The sequence below is a fragment of the Lampris incognitus genome, chromosome 7 (genome assembly GCF_029633865.1).
Source record: "Lampris incognitus isolate fLamInc1 chromosome 7, fLamInc1.hap2, whole genome shotgun sequence".
Lineage (NCBI taxonomy): Eukaryota > Metazoa > Chordata > Actinopteri > Lampriformes > Lampridae > Lampris > Lampris incognitus.
In genome coordinates this window covers 44,423,256-44,443,293 of record NC_079217.1, presented here as the reverse complement: position 1 = coordinate 44,443,293, position 20,038 = coordinate 44,423,256, and the positions used below count along the sequence as shown (strand labels likewise).

General features: G+C 42.4%; 1 protein-coding gene across 1 annotated transcript in view; it reads right to left on the bottom strand.

Annotated features, from left to right (window-relative positions):
- Positions 1-1,257: 1,257 nt before the first annotated feature.
- The window catches only part of LOC130115251 (seizure protein 6 homolog), a 135,957-nt gene continuing 117,176 nt past the window's right edge, over positions 1,258-20,038 (bottom strand). Inside the window, exons 12-17 of the mRNA XM_056282865.1 lie at positions 15,593-15,784; positions 14,114-14,308; positions 10,230-10,338; positions 2,819-2,984; positions 1,925-2,295; positions 1,258-1,777 (exon numbers count right to left, since the gene is read on the bottom strand). Coding sequence (XP_056138840.1) covers positions 1,258-1,777; positions 1,925-2,295; positions 2,819-2,984; positions 10,230-10,338; positions 14,114-14,308; positions 15,593-15,784 — 1,553 coding nt within the window. The remainder of the gene's footprint in view (positions 1,778-1,924; positions 2,296-2,818; positions 2,985-10,229; positions 10,339-14,113; positions 14,309-15,592; positions 15,785-20,038) is intronic.

Genomic DNA, 20,038 nt, shown 5'->3' with positions numbered 1-20,038 from the left:
ACTCCTGGAACAGCTTTATAGCTTCCTCCCTGTGGCATTCAGAGAGCGGGTTGTCCCAGGTGTCTCAGGCCAAATTTTCATTCTCTGTCTCCTGAAATGCCTTTCTGACGAGGACAGCACCCTTCTGCTTAACAGGTGTGACCAGACCAATTGGGCCATAAAGTCCAGCTATCTGGCTCAGTAGTTCTCTTCTGGTAAGAGGATTAGGTGCTGCTCCTGATCTCACCTCTTCCATCAAAAAGGTCCTGGCCTGTTCGCATCTTCCCTCTCCTCTTTGAGAAGGTGATTGAGTTCATCATGTACAGTTTGACCTCCTCTACCAGATAGCCAATGCCTAAGGCCTCGTTGTCCTCATCCCTCATCTGATTTGGCAGTATCAAAGTTTTGCTTTTCTCAGGGGGCTTCTTTGATATAAGGGTTTCTGCTACAGTCTCCTGCCTCCCACTTTGCCCAGACCGGACCCATGGCTTGAGGGAAAATCTACCGGCTTGTCGGATTCTCCCAATCTCTTTGGTGATTTTGTCCAGCCTATTTGCATCATCATGGGATGTGAGCGTGTCATCCACATAGCTATCCTCCTCAAAGACACTACGTGCCTCTCCTAGGTGAGAAAACTTAGCAAGTCTTGCAGTTTCTCTCATAGCCAGTTGTGCTATGCACCCAGCAGGTTGGTCACCAATGTTCACTCTCAAGATGGCATATTCGCCTATCTCCTCATCTTGCATGTCCCTCCAGAGAAATCTGTGCAAGTGCATCTCGTGCTCCTCCAACCACACTGAGTTATACGTCTCCCTGATGTCTCCCAAGGCTGCATACACTCCTCTTCTAAACCTGAAGAAGACAGCGCTGATTGGGTTCAACACATCTGGCCCTTTCAGCGGCAAATCGTTCATGCTCACTCCTTTGAACTTTTGGCTGCTGTTCCAAACAAGGCGCACTGAAGTTGTGACAGAGTGGGGATTTGGTGCCACAAGGTGGCTCACAAACCATACTGGTCCTTTCCAGTCATCAGTCATCTTTTTTGTGAGCTTCTTTGCAGCTCCCAGCTCAACCATCTCATGGACCTGAGCTGTGTAGGCGGCGAGCCACTCAGCCTCTTTCTTGAGCCTTTTTTCTGTTCTCAGAAAGGTGGCCTCAACTCCACTCCTGTTATCATGAAGGGAAGCAGGATCCATTGTCCAAGGGTACCTGACATCCCAGTGTGGAAATGTGCTATGTTCATCCTCCATGACATAGGTGAGGCCAATTTTTATGATTTCAAGATCCCTTTCTTCTACTAGTAATCGCCTCTCCTTCAGGTTGGCAGTTCCCACAGCAGCATCCACCACACTTTGGCTCACAGGCTGCTCCAATGCTGTCCCACTTCCACCATTCCAGAAATTCTCTGTGACTAGCAGCTAGATGCTTGGTCTCAACCATGGCATTTTGCAGGTGAACTGTCTTTGTTTTGAAGGGGACTTCACTAGTGATCTCATCATACTTGACAGCAGCTGTTCTCATGGAACGAGCAAAGTGTGTCTCCGACGTTTGTGCAGTCACATTTATTTCCTCAAACAGGTCAGGGTGTACCCCACCCACAGTCTTTCCAAGAGGGCTCGCCCACAAAACACGGTCTCCCACAACTTTAACCCTTTGCAGGGTGAGTCTCCCTTTTCTGTGACTGATAAGCAACTCAATCCTCTCAGATCGCTTCAGCTCCTCGAGCTCAACTTCTGGGAAGAACTTCTTAAGCTGTTCAGGCCTGACTAACTTGTGAATTTTGGTAATTTCCTTCAGACTATAGCAGATAAGTTCATGAGCTTTCTCGGCTCCCTTGGGGGTTTTGACTCAGACCTTGACCAGATATCTTCTTGTGGCTACTTTAGTGGTCATTCCACCGACTCTGTGCACAACTAGTGTAATCTTTTCACTCCTCAGATTCAACCTGTTGACAGCTTCAAGGGTGATGTAGTTGGTGTCTGAAGCCAGGTCTACCAAGGTCCCAATCTTCTGCCCTGCATTAGCAGTTACTTCCATCAGCATCATGATAACAGGGAGCTCCCGCAAACCACTTTCTTTCAGAATTCCCAACTGGGACTTAGCAGCACAGTTTACCTTTGCAGACTTGTTGGTGAATGCCTTCCTGCACCTTTCTGTTAATGCTGGGGAAAGTTCACCCAAGAACTTCTCCTGTTCCTCTGTTAGGCCCTTTTTTGTTTCTGCTGTCTTTCTGCAATTCCTCCTGATCACCCCTCTTGGCTTCTCCTCTTGGGCAGAGAAGGAAGTGATGATCTGATGACCCTCTCTTTCTGCAATCTTTGTTTATACACAGATAAGAATCTTTACAGCCGTCATCATTCTTATGGCATTCTAAGCACTCCCTGCATGCACCAATTATTTTAACTACAATTTCCTTTTCTGACAACTTCAGGCCTTTAAATTTTTTGCAGAAGAAAATATTGTCTTTGTGCTTCTCATCTCCACAGACAATACACCCATCTTCAGTGTCACCTTTCTTGGTGGCTTTACGTAGTTGAGGCATAATCTTTGTTAGATTTCCTTTCTGCTTTATCTGATTTCTTTCATTTGTCTATCATTTTAAGATGCTCCGGTCTCTCAAAGTTCTCCTCCTGCCTTTTCAGGAATGTGACAAGGATGTCAAAAATGATTGTCTTGTGTGACACCATCATTGGGTTCAACCATGAAGAAAAGCCAGTCTTTCTTCACAAATTCAGGAAGCTTGCTCTCTATGGACAATACCACCAGTGGATTTTTGATGGCACCAGTATTCCAAGATCTGTGAGATCTGAAAAGGCTTTCTCTACTGTCATCCAATCACTTTCCTTGGTTGGTTTCCTTTCACAGGCGGGATTTTCGACTGCTCTCCAATAATCTCTAAAGCGATGGTGGATTTAGTACCATGCCTTTTTGCCAGCGCTCTGAATATGTCCTCAGCTGTGTTGTAAGTCGACAGCCCAAGGTCTTTCGCAATCTTCTCATCCACGCTGTCAAGAAGGTGGAACAGGGAAGTTAAACGGGAAGAACACAAACACCTGAAGGGAGCTTTAAAAACCTGCGGCTACCCCAGTTGGACCTTTGTGAAAACTGCAACACGTTCCAAAAAGACCAACCAGGTGAGCGATGAGGAGAAAAGGAACAGAAGGAATAATATAGTCATCCCGTACGTTTCTGGGGTCTCCGAGAAACTCAGGAGAATTTTTAACAAACGCCGCATCCCAGTATACTTCAAACCCAGCAACACACTCCGACAAAGACTGGTTCATCCCAAAGACCGTGTACCACACACCCAAAAAAGCAATCTGGTGTATGCTGTACAATGCAATGAGGATTGCACTGACCTATACATAGGAGAAACCAAACAACCACTACACAAACGGATGGCCCAACACAGAAGGCCAAACTCCTCAGGACAAGACTCATCAGTTTATCTACACCTAAAGGAGAAGACACACTCCTTCGAGGACAGCAACATACACATTTTGGACAGGGAAGATAGATGGTTGGAAAGAGGGGTGAAGGAAGCCATCTACGCAAAACTGGAAAAACCATCCCTCAACACAGGAGGAGGTCTGCGACGCCACCTATCTCCCACTTACAATGCCGTCCTTTCATCTCTACCCAGGAGACTCAAGAAGCTTAGCCTCCAAGAACAACAGTTGGTCACTAACGGCTCCAACGACTCATGACCACTGAGTGGAGCACTAACGAAGTCGAAACTAACACCCCCAACGACTGTCGCTGCTTAACATCGGCTCACAAAGAGCCACGCATATCAATAGCTCTGATAACGACGGGCGTTGCTACACATCGGAACACAAAGAGCCATGGACATCGTTAGCTCTGATAACGACTCCAAAGAGGATAAATATCTGAGTTTCATCACCAGCCAGTCAGACTAGCTTGGTCTAGTCAGATAGGCACGAACTGATGAAGCCTCTTGGATGAGAGGCGAAACGTCTTCACGGATATATACTAAGTCCAGTTGCACTCGATTCAATTCCTTTGGACTTCTGTCTGGTTGTAACCATTAGCAACGTATCTAGCTTTATAGACATTTCCTTTTTCTGCATTTTCTTTAATGGCATAGACCCATTTCTCCCCCTACTATCTTTCTACCCTCAGGTAAAGATGCTAGTTCAAATGTGTCATTTTCTTTAAGTGAGTCAATCTCTTCTCAAGGTTTGTCTCCTGCTCCCTCTCAAGCAATGCCTCTTCACCATCTTCAGCCTTGGCTTCAACCTCTAAAAATAGCCCAGTTCGGAAATCATCATTAGCTTCAGTGACCCTCCGCAAAGAACTTCGCAAATTATTTTCTGAGCTCCGATGCAGTTAAGGTGCCTGCCTTCCGACTGAGGTAGTTGGCCTGCCTCGTGAAGCAGCTCTTTGCAGCCATTCTCTCCTCCCTTAGCTGATCTAATGTTTTGCCAAGAACTTCATCTGCTATCTTGATCTGTGAGATGTTTCTTCTCTTTTCTGGAATTTCGGAAGCCTTTGATCTTCTTGTCCTGTTGCTGCACTGATGAGTATCAACAGCTGCCTTTTGATCATCAACTGAAATGCCGATGGTTTTCAACTGTCAAGTTATTTAGGGGAGTTTGCTTCAGCTCCTGCCCACACTTGAAAAAGGCGTTAGCCAACCACAGGGAATGTATGGCACAACTCAAACAGCAATCTTCTTTAGGCATGTTTTATTGAATTATTTCAACTGTCAAGCTTTTTGATGATTGCGTTGTTAGGTTGAAAACCTTTACAATACAAAGAGAGAGGTAAAAAAATATAATACTGCCATTACTGCTTATTCCATTCCACAAGTACAGAATTTAAAGCTAATCATTCTTTTAAGGGTATGAACGAAATTAATCTCACTCATATTCCTCATCTTTTACCAAATTAAATCGACATACCATACACATGCACTTAATTGCACAGAACATGGCTAACCTCAAGCTAACTGAATCACACATGAGATGAACTACACAGCAAGGTGATCTGACTAATAAGCTAACCGTTTTAACATTAGCCTAATACCAGAATGCTAACTAGCAAATGAATTCTAACAGCAATACATTCTAACGACAACAAAAGATTAATTAGCACACCAGTGGCATCCCTGTAGATGGCCGGCAAGATGAAGCTCTCCCCGCTACAATTTTGGTTTCAATTAGCATGCATTTGCAACTCACGCCACACTCTCCGTCTCTCCCGTCATGAGCTCGTTTTATATTTCTTCTTCTTCGTGTAGAAATTTGTTTTTGTCTTTGTGGCATATGCACGAGAACCGCCAAACCCAACTTCCTTCCGTCTCAAAATAAAAGCTGCCGTTCATTTAGGTTCTGGCAGCACAATTATGTGTAATGGCAAGCAACACACCACTCACTAACGAGCATTTGCCTCTCTCTCAAAAAAAAAGTCGCACAACTGACATATGACTACTACGACTACTACGACTACTACTTTCGGCTGCTCCCGTTAGGGGTTGCCACAGCGGATCATCCGACAACTGACATATGACTAATGAACATATATTTGTTTGATCTATTTAATTATGCCAATCTAAGGGATTAAGAAAAACTTGTCAGATCCATCCAGAATATTAATAATACATCAGATTTATGTAAATCAACTAAATTTAAATAAAAAAATAAATAGTGAATAAAAATGAAAAATACATAAAGTAGATACAAAAATTTAACTTGTAAATACTCAAAGATGCTTTACATCAGAGGCAAAAAATAGACACGCAAAACAGCTGTGTCAGAAAGATTAAAAAATAATTGTAAAACAAAAAAGGAATCTTAAATCTAAAAAGAAACAAAAGTTGAAAGTGGTCAACTAATTTTTATCTGTATATATTCCTGTTAATAGTTTTCTTACTAGTACAAACACGTTTCTTACAAGATCTAAGGCACACATTAATGCAGTTGACAACATGAACATTCTTGGCTATGACATGATTACTATTTAGTGCTCTATGATGCTTGTCAGAGACATACATTTATCTGCTGTTTGCTGGCTCTCTTTTAAGTAATTTTGGTTAAACCATCTGCTAAATGACTACATTTAAATGGAAGCGCAATATTCTTGTGTGTAAATCTTGTTTAGTAGACACCCAAGACAAATATCAAAAATCTTTCCAATTTTTCAAATTGCAAAAACATTCTTTGCATTCTTTATCTAACGCATCTCAGTCATTTATATACATGTAGAAAAGCAAAGAACTATGCCTATAATCATCTCCCTCATCCACATATCACTTTCCCTCACAAAAAACCAAAAAAAAAAAAAACAGGAAAAATTTTGAACAAAAAAAGAAAATAAAACAGCACTCCCCTACACAGTCAGCCTTTAAAAGGACTGAAAGTGGCCGAATCATTATGGTGTTCCTGGCTGAATCACCAGTCATCTATTTACATTAATTCAACTGAACAGAATAAATTACAGCTCTCCCTGTGTTCATCCTCAGGCAACAGAGCACTATGATGACTCCAAGTGTCTTCTATCCTTTTCAAATGACATAAAAACGAAGTTAACTTCATTTAAGTCCTGTTTTTAACATGTTATACAAATACCAAAACACACACAGACAGGAAAACAGAATGGCACTAAACTTCTCCAAACTCCACATATTTCAGTTATGCTATACACAATGTACAATCAAACCAAAAATTCAGACCTTGTGTGAAGTCCCCAGGATGGCCACAGATAGATAGGAAATGAGTCCATATGAATGTATAAAAACCTTTAGGGTTTTCGCAGTAATCTCATGAAGAGTAGAGTATGGCTGTGTTTTGTCAGCCAGGTCTTACAATGAGGCCCTGTGTCTTTGTTCCAGACCATTAAAATAGCTTCCCTAGGTATAGCCATACCATTTCAAACTGCTTGAATTTCAAAATGACCATGATGAAGTGGGTACATATAATTATCGCTGCATTGTGATGTGGTTTGGAGACAGTGGCACTGAAGAAAAGACAGGAGGCGGAGCTGGAGGTGGCAGAGTTGAAGATGCTAAGAATTTCAATGGGAGTGGTGAAGAAGGACATGATTAGGAACGAGTATATTAGAGGGACAGCTCAGATTGGATGGTTTGGAGACAAAGCAAGGGAGGCAAGACTGAGATGGCTTGGACATGTGTGGAGGAGAGATGCTGGGTCTATTGGGAGAAGGATGCTGAAGATGGAGCTGCCAGGGAAGAGGAAAAGAGGAAGGCCAAAGAGGAGGTTTATGGATGTGGTGAGGGAGGACATGCAGGTGGCTGGTGTGACAAAGGAAGATGCAGAGGACAGGAAGAAATGGAAACGGATGATCTACTGTGGCGAGAGAGTCAAACTGTGGCAAGAGAGCCAAACCTGACCAGCCATTGATGGTGGAGGAGATCCAGCATGCTATTAAATGCATTCAATGAATGTCCAGGAAATTGTATGGATTTTTTTTCTTCCTGTTTTCAATAGAACACATATTTGTTCAAAGCAATGTACAAAGAACTACTGCTTGAAGGCCACCTGTCATTGAAATGTTGTCGAGCGAGGCAAGGCAAGGCAAATTTAATAGCACATTTCAGCAACAAGGCAAATCAAAGTGCTTTACATAAAACATAAAATGCATTAACAGAAGCAACATAAGGCAATACAAGGACATTTAAAAACAAATAAAAAGAGTAAACGTGACAGTACAGTGTAAGTTGAAAATCAAAAGCTTCAAGCTCTATTGATTAAAAGGCAAAGAGGAAAGTCTTCAGCCTAGATTTAAAAGAACTGAGAGTTGAAGCAGACCTGCATTTTTCTGGGAGCTTGTTCCAGATACGTGGTGCATAAAAACTGAAAGCTGCCTCACATGTTTAGTTTGGACTCTGGGAACAGAAAGCAGACCTGCCCCAAATGATCTGAGTGGTCTGGATGGGTCATAGTGTAGCAGTAGATCGGAAATGGATTTTGGCCCTAAACTATTCAGTGCTTCATAAACCAACAGCAGAATTTTAAAATCAATTCTTTGTAGCGAACTCAGAACCAGAGCGATGTGAAATGACAGATGTACAGAAGAGCCATCATTAATGAATTGTTTTTTTCTGAAAACTCGAGATCCCCCTCCATTAATGTGAATGTTAAAGATAGACTTAAGGAGCTCGTCTCTGATATTAAAATAATGCAAGCAATTGGAACCATGCAGAGTAGCAAGTCACCGGGGCCAGACGGTTTACCAACTGAATTTTATAAGACATTTTCAATGCTTCTATTTCCACTATTGGTCGTTGCTCACTCTCTCCCTCCATCGTTATGTGAGGCTTCAGTTTCTATATAGCTCAAGAAAGGTAAGAACCTCCTTGACTGTACATCTTACTGCCCTATCTCACTACTTAATACTGAGGTGAAGATACTGGCGAAAGCCTTAGCTCACCGTTTAGAAACTGCTTCCAGTTATTTCCCCAGACCAGATTGGATTTTTCAAAACAGGCACCCTTTTTTTTTTTTTTTAATTTTCATTGTCTTTTTAACATCCTTTATTCCAAGCCTTCTCAGACCCCAGAAGTGGTGGTATTATCTGAAGCGGAAAATGTTTTCAACCGGGTGGAGGGGGACTATATTTGTGAAAATTTGGTTTCGGTGATAATTTTATATCCTGGGTCAGATTATTGTACTCGTCCCCGAAGGCCTCAATACGTACAAATGATATAATCTCTTCCTATTTCCAGTTATACAGAGGACAGACAGGGGTGCCCTTTAAGCCTCCTGTTCTTTGTGATAACAATTGAACCTCTGGCCATAGCCCTGCGTAATGACCACAATATCTGTGGAATTCATAGAGACGAGGAATATAAGGTATCACTTTTTGCTGATGACCTGTTGTTTTTGTTATCTTTATCTGACCCCTTAATCTGCATCCCTAAAATCTTGACATTATTGAAGGATTTTGGAAAATTTTCCAGATATAAACGGAATTTACATAAAAGTGAACAAATCTCAAATTAACTTTGTGGCAGATACATTTCCACTTAGCTCTCTTCTGTTCAAGGTTTCACCTAACAAATTTACTTATCTTGGCATTGTTGTAACACTGAGATATAATTATCTTTTTAAACATAGCTTTGTAGCTCTGCTAAGCCGTACAAAACTTGATCTGGAATGCTGGTCTGGGCTCCCTTTTTGGCTATGTCTGAATTTATTCGGCAAGAGTGGAATATGGAGTCTATTTCAAACGATGTTGTAATGATGAGCACGGTGCAGTGTGTGTGTGTGTGTGTGTGTGTGTGTGTGTGTGAGAGAGAAAGTATATTTTATGTAATTGTGTGTGAGAGAGTGTATTTTGTATATGTGTGTGAGTGAGAGTATATTTTGTGTATTTGTGTGTGAGAGAGTGTATTTTGTATGTGTGAGTGAGAGCGAGAGAGAGTATATTTTGTGTATTTGTGTGTGAGTGTGAGCGAGTATATTGTGTGTGTGGTTGTGTGTGTGAGAGAGAGAGAGAGATATTGTGTGTGTGTGTGAGAGAGTATATTTTGTGTATGTGTGTGTGTGAGAGAGAGAGTATATTTTGTGTGTGTGTGTAAGAGAGAGGCTTTGCAGCATGTTGGTTGTTGATGGCAAACTCACATCAAGTAATCAAGCAGCATGTACATGATAGATTGAGTTCTTGAAGGGCAGATTGTACCTCCCCGCAGTTCCCTAATGCCCCCGATTAGATTTGTTCTGATGTCGACCGGGTTTTTATTTAGCAGCCTAGATCCAGATGCTATTAGGCTAATATTCAACAGACTGTGGCATGCAATCGATGTATTATGTTGGGCAAACAGCCCAAAAACGGAATAGTACAACACTGTTTGCTTTGCTGTAGCCTAGGCTACATTTGGAGGTTTGCAGGCTGGGTCAGATTCAGGTGGTGAATTAATGCTTATTGTAGTGGGTTAGGTGGGTGCAGGTATTAAAAAACCCTGACCCACGCATCACTTGTCCCCAGGATTTGGAGTGGTTGGTCACCAATGCAATAACCAGCATTGCCATAGTTGAAAGTAATCAAACAAGTGACAATGTTCAGGTTTGTTAGATTAAATCAATTAACACTAAAAAAAAACTCCTGAATACTAGAACTCTGGGTGCATTGATTACTTTTAAATTTAAGTACATAGCAAATTATTTGCTATGAAACGAGTACAGTTTTGGACAAGGGACGTTTATACACGAGTATGAGGCTATTTGTCCACTTTTTTACCTCTTCAAGCACTTGTCATGTTAACTTACTTTGAGAAGTATAGGTGCATCCCAAAGAGGAAGATGAGAAGAAGAGTGACAAGGATGAGGATGGCAAAAGCTAGGTGAGCACCTTCCGCTCTTAAGTCCACAGTAGCTCCTATTGGAGAGGAAATTAAACTCAGAGTTGCTGATAGTTGTATGAACATCGTTTCTCCACCTTGTTTATCTTTCCAACTTCCACTGGCATTATCCCAACCGCTTACCCTGCTCTCAGGGTCACGGGATGCTGGGCAGCAGGCGGGGAGACACCTGGGACAGGCTGCCAGGCCATCACAGGGCCCACCCACACACACACACACATTCACACCTAGGGACAATTAAGTATGGCCAATTCACCTGACCTACGTGTCTTTGGACTGTGGGAGGAAACCGGAGCACCCGGAGGGAACCCACGCAGACACGGGGAGAACATGCAAACGCCACACAAAGGACGACCCGGGATGACCCCAAGGTTGGACTACCCCGGGGTTCAAACCCAGGACCTTCCTGCTGTGAGGCAATCACGCTAACCACTGCGCCACTGTGCCGCCCCCATGTTTCAACTTTTAGCATGAATTCTTCTATTAGCTCAACATGTGTTATAAGTAAAACCTATTCATTAAAAAACTTTATTACAAACATACACAGCTCTAAACAGAAAACAAGTCTATGCTTGATTGCTGAAAACCTTTGGTGCATTTTTAAGGTTTTCCTCCAGAGTATCATGGGAGCATTATTCAATGAAACCCAGTCCATTGCTGGGCAAGCTTTTTACAGTTTAAACAATAATCACCTTGTGGCGGACACTAGGGGCTATGCCTCTCACCCAGCAGGACTGTGAGCTGGGGGCGTGGTTTACGTTCCCGGGCTCGCCGGTGCAGGGTTGTTCCTGCTGCAGTTGGTTTTTGGAGTTGGGGAATAAACATCAAACTCGCCTTGGTCTCCTGTGTTTTTCCTCATTCCTGCCCCATTGGATCACGTCGGGGTCACCAATGTGGCAGGAATGAGGAAAAACACAGGAGACCAAGGCGAGTTTGATGTTTATTCCCCAACTCCAAAAACCAACTGCAGCAGGAACAACCCTGCACCGGCGAGCCCGGGAACGTAAACCACGCCCCCAGCTCACAGTCCTGCTGGGTGAGAGGCATAGCCCCTAGTGTCCGCCACAACCTTTTCATTTCCTTGTAAAATTATATAATGTTAAAGTATGTAAAATAACTTTGCTGCATGACACTTACCATATAAACTGTGTTCATCATACTCTGTTGTGTGGGCTGGAAAGGAAATGGTAGAGTTTTACTGCAAAGTCTCAGAGTTTATAAAGGGCTCTATTATATATTATCTAAATGTATCAATAATATTATATATCAACATATGGAGTAAAGACTATTTAAATTTGGCGGTTAAATTATATTTGGAACCACTACACACGTGCCTCAATGAAATCTCTTGAATCTCTTGAAATTGCAAATTACTTCATTAGAGCAACTTGATTTTGGACAAAAATGGTGCAAGAATCATCAAACCATGACGTTTGTGTCGGGGTCCAGTTTTGTTTTTCATGGACTAGGTTTTGCATATTGGCCATACTTGTTTTGTTGAGATTGTTTCACCACGATGATTCAGTTTTGTGGTACTCTTCCATCATAGTTTTGTGGTGTTTGGCAGCTATCCTGGCAGCTCAAAGAAGGTTGAATCAGTTCATTTGGATACAATGTTTATGGACAGATACGTTTCATCACTCATCTAAGTGACCTCTTCAGTCTAAAATGTTACTTAGTTGAGTGATGAAACGTATCTGTCTATAAACATTGTATCCAGATGAACTGATTCAACCTTCTTTGATCTTCTTACCTGGATTATTATTATTATCCCCCCCCTTTTCCTCCCCCCCTCTGCTGATCTAGGGAGGGCTGCAGACTACCGCCTATCTCCTCCGATACATGTGGAGTCACCAGACGCTTCTTTTCACCGGACAGTGAGGAGTTTCACCGGGGGCATGTAGTGCGTGGGAGGATCATGCTATTCCCCCCCCAGTTCCCGCCTCCCACCCCGAACAGGTGCCCGGACCGACCAGAGGAGGCGCTAGTGCAGCGACGAGAACACATACCCACATCTGGCTACCCACCCGCAGACACGGCCAATTGTGTCTTTAGGGATGCCCAACCAAGCCGGAGGTAATACAGGGATTCAAAAAGGTGATCCCCATGTTGGTAGGCAACGGAATGGATCGCTATGCTACCCGGACGCCCTTACCTGAATTACTGAGCACGCATCAAGACACATCCTGGCTGGCAACTGTCCAACAAGCTCTGCAGGAGGCTCTGACTTGTGACCACATCTGCATGTGTCTGTGTTTGTTTTGTGTTGCCATGATTTAGAAGAGTGTTCCCCTTGACGTGTTCACTGATGTTTCAGTTTTGTGACTGATGCACCTAAAGTGTGGACACTACCTATTTGACCATTTTGAAACACTATTTAGTGTATTATACTGCTGGGGGAAATCACATAGAAGTGGTGACTGTCCCTTTTAATAAAACTGGAATAAACTGTGAACTAATATTACACTAATTAAAATCAATTAGTCAGTCAATCAAACTTCATTTGTATGCCACATTTTATACATCAGAATTCAGTGCAGTGTTTCACATCAAGTAAAAGTGCATGGGGGGAAAAGTAAATGAAAATGATGGAAACAAACACACAAAAAGAGATAAAAGAAAGGGGATTAAAATTTGAATAGAACAGAAAAAACCACGAGACCCTAGAATAAATGAATGTATGAATGAAATGTATAAATAAATAAACAAAAAAATAGTAATAACTGTCCCTTGGCAAAAGAAAAGTTAAAAAGGCATGTTTTGATTTGGTTCTTGAAGCAAAATCGTGTAACTTGTCATTCAGCAAACAAGTCACGATGTTTCCTCATGTGCAGGAAATGATGCTGGCTATGAGGCATGATAAACATGAACATGGGATTTTAGGTGTTTTCTCTTCAGCAGTGCAACATACATTTTGCTGCCATGTCTAATATCCCACATTCAGTTTGATCATGCCTCATAGTGAGCATCATTTCCTGTGCACTGAAACGATCACGCCTCCTTCGCTGGTCCTGTAATAATAATAATAATAATAATAATTATTATTATTGCCTCTGAGCTTGTGGCACCACACCATTTGATGTCATAGCAGTTGAATTTAGTGTTGTGTTGAAGTGCCACAGGTCTCAATTTGTTGTGTACACATTCCAGATCCTAATGTATTAATAAAACAATTACATAATGTCACTTTAAGAGGTTGAATTGATGTAGCTGTCCATATATACAATGGGACACCATTCCAGAGAATGGGTCCATAAGTGTGAAAAGCAGCTTCACCGCAAGTCTTTGTGTTGCAGTAGTGAGCAGCACGTCATTAACACAGTCATCAATATAATCAGGGGCAGGTCCGCAGAGAGATTTATGAACAAGTAAAATAATCTTAAAATCCATGTATTATAGTTGTCCTATAGCCCTTTTGGGCAGACCTGACAGCAATGCTTTATGATGATCCAACCTACCTGGAACAAATGCATACACAAGTTTGTCTGTATCTGGGAGTGAAAGAAAAGGCCTGACCTTTGAAATATTCTTTTAAGTTTTAGTTATATTGCTCATATGTGGTTCAACAGTTAGATCAGTTTCAAAGATGGCATCCAAATGTCTTTGGTGAGATTTAACATGATGCAAAAGTCAATGCAGTTAACTATGATGTGTGTTGCTGCCTCTGTAACTATTAAATTGTTGCTGAAAATGTAAAACCATTTTTCATGAGCTGTTGCTCTGGTTTCGAACAGGCCCTGTAGCCTCGTCATGCAAATCATCAAGTGCAAACGTTCAGCTGCAGTTTCTCACCTCTGCAGACAGGCGGCAGTCCACTCCATTGGGATGGGTGTCCAGGGACACAGCGCAGAACAGGCTCACCTAGCAGCTTGTGGCCACTGAGGCAGGAGTAATGGAGGGTCTCACCGGCCTCAAAGACGCGTTTGTCCGAACTGGGGACCCCATAGGTTGGTATGCCCGGATGACTGCATGGCTCAAAGGTCTCAGCTGGTGGAGGAACAGGTGAGCACACAGATGAATGAACGCTTTACTTGATCATTACTTACACCATCCACTACCAAAACTCAGCAACAACTTCTAATATGTTTTATTTGCCTTTGGATCCAGACAGGAAGTGAAGCAGATATTCTATTCCAATACACACGCCATTGCTTGTGCTAATAGCATAGCAACACAACAAGCCATTACCAACTGCTATTTCAAGCTGTGGAAGAAGATAATGTGTGCATGATGTCATTATCAAAATTTCTTTTCTTTTTTTCATCTTGTTTGTTTAGCTTATGTAATGAGTGATTGGCTTTTTCAAAAGTTGACATAACTGAATAGTTGTTGTGATAATTATTTAGGTCAGTGTGCATGATGGAACAGTTACCAATTCTCCTCTCACTCTCCCCACCAGCCCTGTGCACATTAGTATAAAGGGGACAGATACCAGACCCCCACCAGCTTGCAAAGCCTGGAACCTACACCTCCAGTGTGTCTCTACCAGGATAAAACTACAGCAAACTGACTATAATATTCCCGTTAAGAACACCTCTGAAAGCCCTGTTTGCATTGTGTCAACTATCAACATTTATTAGAGGCACTGTACGAACTTCACATTTTGTTGTTTACACTGATTAACCCAGGAACTCATTATTCACTTCCAACGCATGCCGACTCCCAAAACACCCATACAAATGAACGGGGACACCATCACCACCACTGACTGTTTTAAATTCCTTGGAACATACATCAGCAATAACCTGAAGTGGAAAACTAACACTGAACACATCATTGCAAAAGCTCAACGACGACTCAACAACGTCTGTGTCGTTCATGTTATGTATTGTCCTGCAGAGTTTAACATGCTGTAATGAAAACAGATTCCACCGGCCTTGGTCATATGGCCAATAAAACAATCTAAAACAATCTAATAACTCATTTAAATGGGCAAATGAAATGAGAAAAAGTAGTTTTTTTTGCTTTTTTTTGTTTTGTTTGCAGCAGAGCATTTTAATACTACAACCGGGTTGTATTTTCTGCATAGGTAAGAAGTCAGGGTATGGCTGTAACACTGCTGGGGTTTAGGGTTCTGTCCCCTGAGTCTTCAGTAGGAAGACTATAGAGCTGACACTGCCTGGTCTAGGACCATATTCGGTTTAAGTCTGCCGGTACTAATAATTTAGGCAAGTATAGTATTCTCAGATTTTTGGATTGAAGTGCCTGCCATTTGGCATGATGTGACCTATGAACTTTGCAGAATTCGGCTGTTGGAGAATGTATACATACGGAGGCATCTTGGCAGCTTCTGGCTCCACCTGGGGCCCACAGAGCCATGGTGGTAGCAGGTGAGCAGGCTGTTGCCAGACAGGGTGTAGCCCTGGTTGCAGACGTACTGAATGGTTGAACCCACAGTAAGACGAGGGCCTGTTAGTACCCGCTGGCTATGTTCCACTCTTCCTGGGTCAGCACACGTCACTACTGGATGGACAAAAACAAAGTGTTGCGAGAGAGAGAGAGAGAGAGAGAGAGAGCTGTTTAAAGTAAACATACGTTGTCAATAGTCACAGGCTAATGGAAGGTAATGTGCGCTTGTGGGGCGGCATGGCTCAGCAGGTAGAGTGGGTTGTCTGGTAATCAGAAGGTTGCTGGTTCGATCCCCAGCTCCTGCGGAGAACATGTCAAAGTGTCATTGAGCAAGACGCTGAAACCCTAACTGCTCCTGATGAGCAGGTTGGTACCTTGCATGGCAGCCTCCACCATCAAATGTATGAATGTGTGTGTGAACATTGTGAATGTGAGGTGTACACTGTAAAGCACTTTGAGTGGTCGGTAGACCAGGAAAGCTCTATATAAATGCAGTCTATTTACCATAAACATAGTTAACCAGCTTGCATGCCTGACAGTGGGTGTCACAGGTTGTTGTTTGGTAAGAAAATGCCAGTTTTGAAGTCGCCTATGGAGGGAGTATATAAAGAAGTATGGAAAGTTGTTCATCTCTGTCTTTGTGTTGCAGGCTTAGCATAAACTGTATGTACACAAATAGACATATGCATGGAAAACGTGTATGCGTAAATGTCCGATGTACAGGTGTTCGTGTGTAGTAATTGTGGAAAAACAAAACAAAAATGAAGCTGCTACTAACAGCACTGTCCAGTCATTTCAATTAGACTTAAATGTTGCAGTCCAAGAATTATATTATGCCTAAAAAAACCCATCAGGTCCTTCTAATTGCCCCAACAAACCCAAACTATCCCAAACCAACCCAGAGAACCCCAGGCTATCCAAACACATACTGAAAACAACCCTAAATTATTCAAAAAAAAATCCCAAACCAGCCCCAAACTATCCAAACACATACCCCAAACAATACCAAACTAACAAAACACACACCCCAATTCACAGAAAGTTGAGTCAGTTCATCAGGACACAACGTTTATTGACAGATACGTTTCATCATTCACCTAAGTAACCTCTTCAGTCTCAACTGACTGCGGATATCCCGCCCTTACAAACAATACAGTGGCATAACGGCCAGTTTCATATGCAAACTACCGTGAGCATTAACTGGAGTTACAATGGCCAGGTGTACTATTCACAGAGAATCGGAGAATGTTTGTAATCACAGCATTATAAGATGGTGACAGATGTACTCTTAGCCTAGCCCCCCCCCCCCCGGTTCAGGGATGGTCGTTCCCGTTCAAACCAGCGTCCCTCACTACGAACACTGGTTTGAACGGCAATCACTGGTTTGAACAGCAGAGGAGTACTTTTAAAGCTAGGTACATTTTGAGAGATGAGCCATTTTGACATAACACCCCCCCCCAAAAAAATCCACTGCCTCCATTTCCTCCTTCCCTCCCATTACTTCTCCCTCCAAACCAGCTTCATGCACATGCATGAGTTTGCCTGTTATAACTGACAAGATTTTTGTTGTTGTTGATAGTCTGTGCATGGAAAAAACTTATTTTTTTCCCAAGCAATCTTTGTTTACACCAACATTGTTGTGAGACACTGTTTTAGTTATCGGTGAACTTTTTATGTATCTGTATTGATATATATATATCATGGGCTAGCTAACTGCTAGCCCATGCACACCAGCATTTCCGACAGTCATCCCTGGCTGGCGTTCACTCTCCGTATATATACACACACACACACACACACACACACACACACATATATATATATATATATATATTTTTTTTATATACACACACACACACACATATATATATTTGTATATATATAGTATATCAATACAGATACAGGAAAAAAAGTTTTAATTAGTTTTTTTCCCCCTGTATCTATATTGATATTCCGCTCCTCATTAGTTGAGCACTTATAACACCACTATTGACGGTTTCAGAAAAAAAACACTATATACAGTGCATCCGGAAAGTATTCACACCCCTTCACTTTCCCCACATTTTGTTATGTTACAGCCTTATTCCAAAATGGATTAAATTCCTTTTTTTTCTCATCAATCAATACACAATACCCCCTAATGACAAAGTGAAAAAGGTTTTGTAGAAGTTTTTGCAAATTTATTAAAAATAAAAAACTGAAATATTGCATGTACATAAGTATTCACACCCTTTGCTATGACACTCAAAATTGAGCTCAGGTTCATCCTATTTCCACTGATCATCCTTGAGATGTTTCTACATCTTGATTGGAGTCCACCTCTAGTAAATTCAATTGATTGGACATGGTTTGGAAAGGCACACACCTGTCTATATAAGGTCCCACTGTTGACAGTGCATGTCAGAGCAGAAACCAAGCCATGAAGTCAAAGGAATTGTCTGTGGACCTCCGAGACAGGATTGTATCGAGGCACAGATCTGGGGAAGGGTACAAAAAAATTTCTACAGCTTTGAAGGTCCTGAAGAGAACAGTGGTCTGCATCATTCGTAAATGGAAGAAGTTTGGATCCACCAGGACTCTTCCTAGAGCTGGCTGCCCAGCCAAACTGAGCAATCGGGGGAGAAGGGCCTTGGTCAGGGAGGTGACCAAGAACCCGATGGTCACTCTGACAAAGCTCCAGTGTTCCTCTGTAGAGATGGGAGAACCTTCCAGAAGGACAACCATCTCTGCAGCACTTCACCAATCAGGCCTTTATGGTAGAGTGGCCAGATGGAAGCCTCTGCTCAGTAAAAGGCACATGACAGCCCGCTTGGAGTTTGCCAGAAAGCACCTAAAGGACTCTCAGACCATGAGAAACAAGATTCTCTCGTCTGATGAAACCAAGATTGAACTCTTTGGCCTGAATGCCAAGCGTCACGTCTGGAGGAAACCAGGCACCTCTCATCACCTTGCTAATACCATCCCTACAGTGAAGCATGGTGGTGGCAGCATCATGCTGTGGGGATGTTCTTCAGCGGCAGGAACTGGGAGACTAGTCAGGATCAAGGGAAAGATGAATGGAGCAAAGTACCTGATGAAAACCTGCTCCAGAGTGCTCAGGACCTCAGACTGGGGCGAAGGTTTACCTTTCAACACGACAACGACCCTAAGCACACAGCCAAGACAACGAAGGAGTGGCTTCGGGACAAGTCTGTGAATGTTCCTTGAGTGGCCCAGCCAGAGCCCAGACTTGAACCCCATTGAACATCTCTGGAAAGACCTGAAAATAGCTGTGTAGCGACGCTCTCCGTCTAACCTTACAGAGCTCGAGAGGATCTGCAGAGAAGAATGGGAGAAATACCCCAAATATAGGTGTGCCAAGCTTGTAGCTTCATACCCAAGAAGACTTGAGGCTGTCATCGCTGCCAAGGGTGCCTCAACCAAGTACTGAGTAAAGGGTGTGAATACTTATGTACATGCGATATTTCAGTTTTTTATTTTTAATAAATTTGCAAGAATTTCTAGAAAACCTTTTTCACTTTGTTATTATGGGGTATTGTATGTAGATTGATGAGGAAAAAAAAGAATTTAATCCATTTTGAAATAATGCTGTAATATAACAAAATGTGGGGAAAGTGAAGGGGTGTGAATACTTTCCGGATGCACTGTATATATGTAAAATAATATTTGTGGGCACCTTTCAGAGCACTCAAGGACACCTTACAGAACACAGTAAAAACAAGCAGCACTGTATCAGACAGCATAAAATCAAAACAAAGCAGGGTAGACAATAAATAGGTAACACAACAGATAAGTATTGAATCATCACCTGCACAAAACTCAGTGAAGCGTGGATCAGACTGAATATGGCAGTTTGAAAAGGTGCGTTTTGAGACGGGATGTGAAGGTTGAAAGAGAGTCAGTGTTGTGAATGTCTTGTGGGAGAGAGTTCCATAGGCGGGGGGCAGAATGACCAAAGGCTCTAGACCCCATGGTAGTCAAGCAGGCCGATGGTGTTGGAGAGCAGAAGAGGATCTGAGAGTGTGGGAGGGCGTGTGGATGTGAAGGAGTTCAGAAAGATATGAAGGAGCTAAGTTATTAAGGGCCTTAAAAGGTGAGGAGCAGGATCTTGAAGTCAATATGGTATTTAACAGGGAGCCAGTGGAGTTGCTGCAGAACAGGAGTGATATGATCTATGGAAGGAGTTCTGGTAATGATACGGGCAGCTGAATTCTGGACCAATTGAAGTTTATGAAGACACTTGAGGGGAAGACCAAAGAGGGTAGAATTGCAGTAGTAAATACGGAATGTAACCAGGGTGTGAATGAGTATGGTGGTGGTGTTAGGTGTAAGTGGCGGGCGAAGACGATTAATATTGCCTAGGTGGAA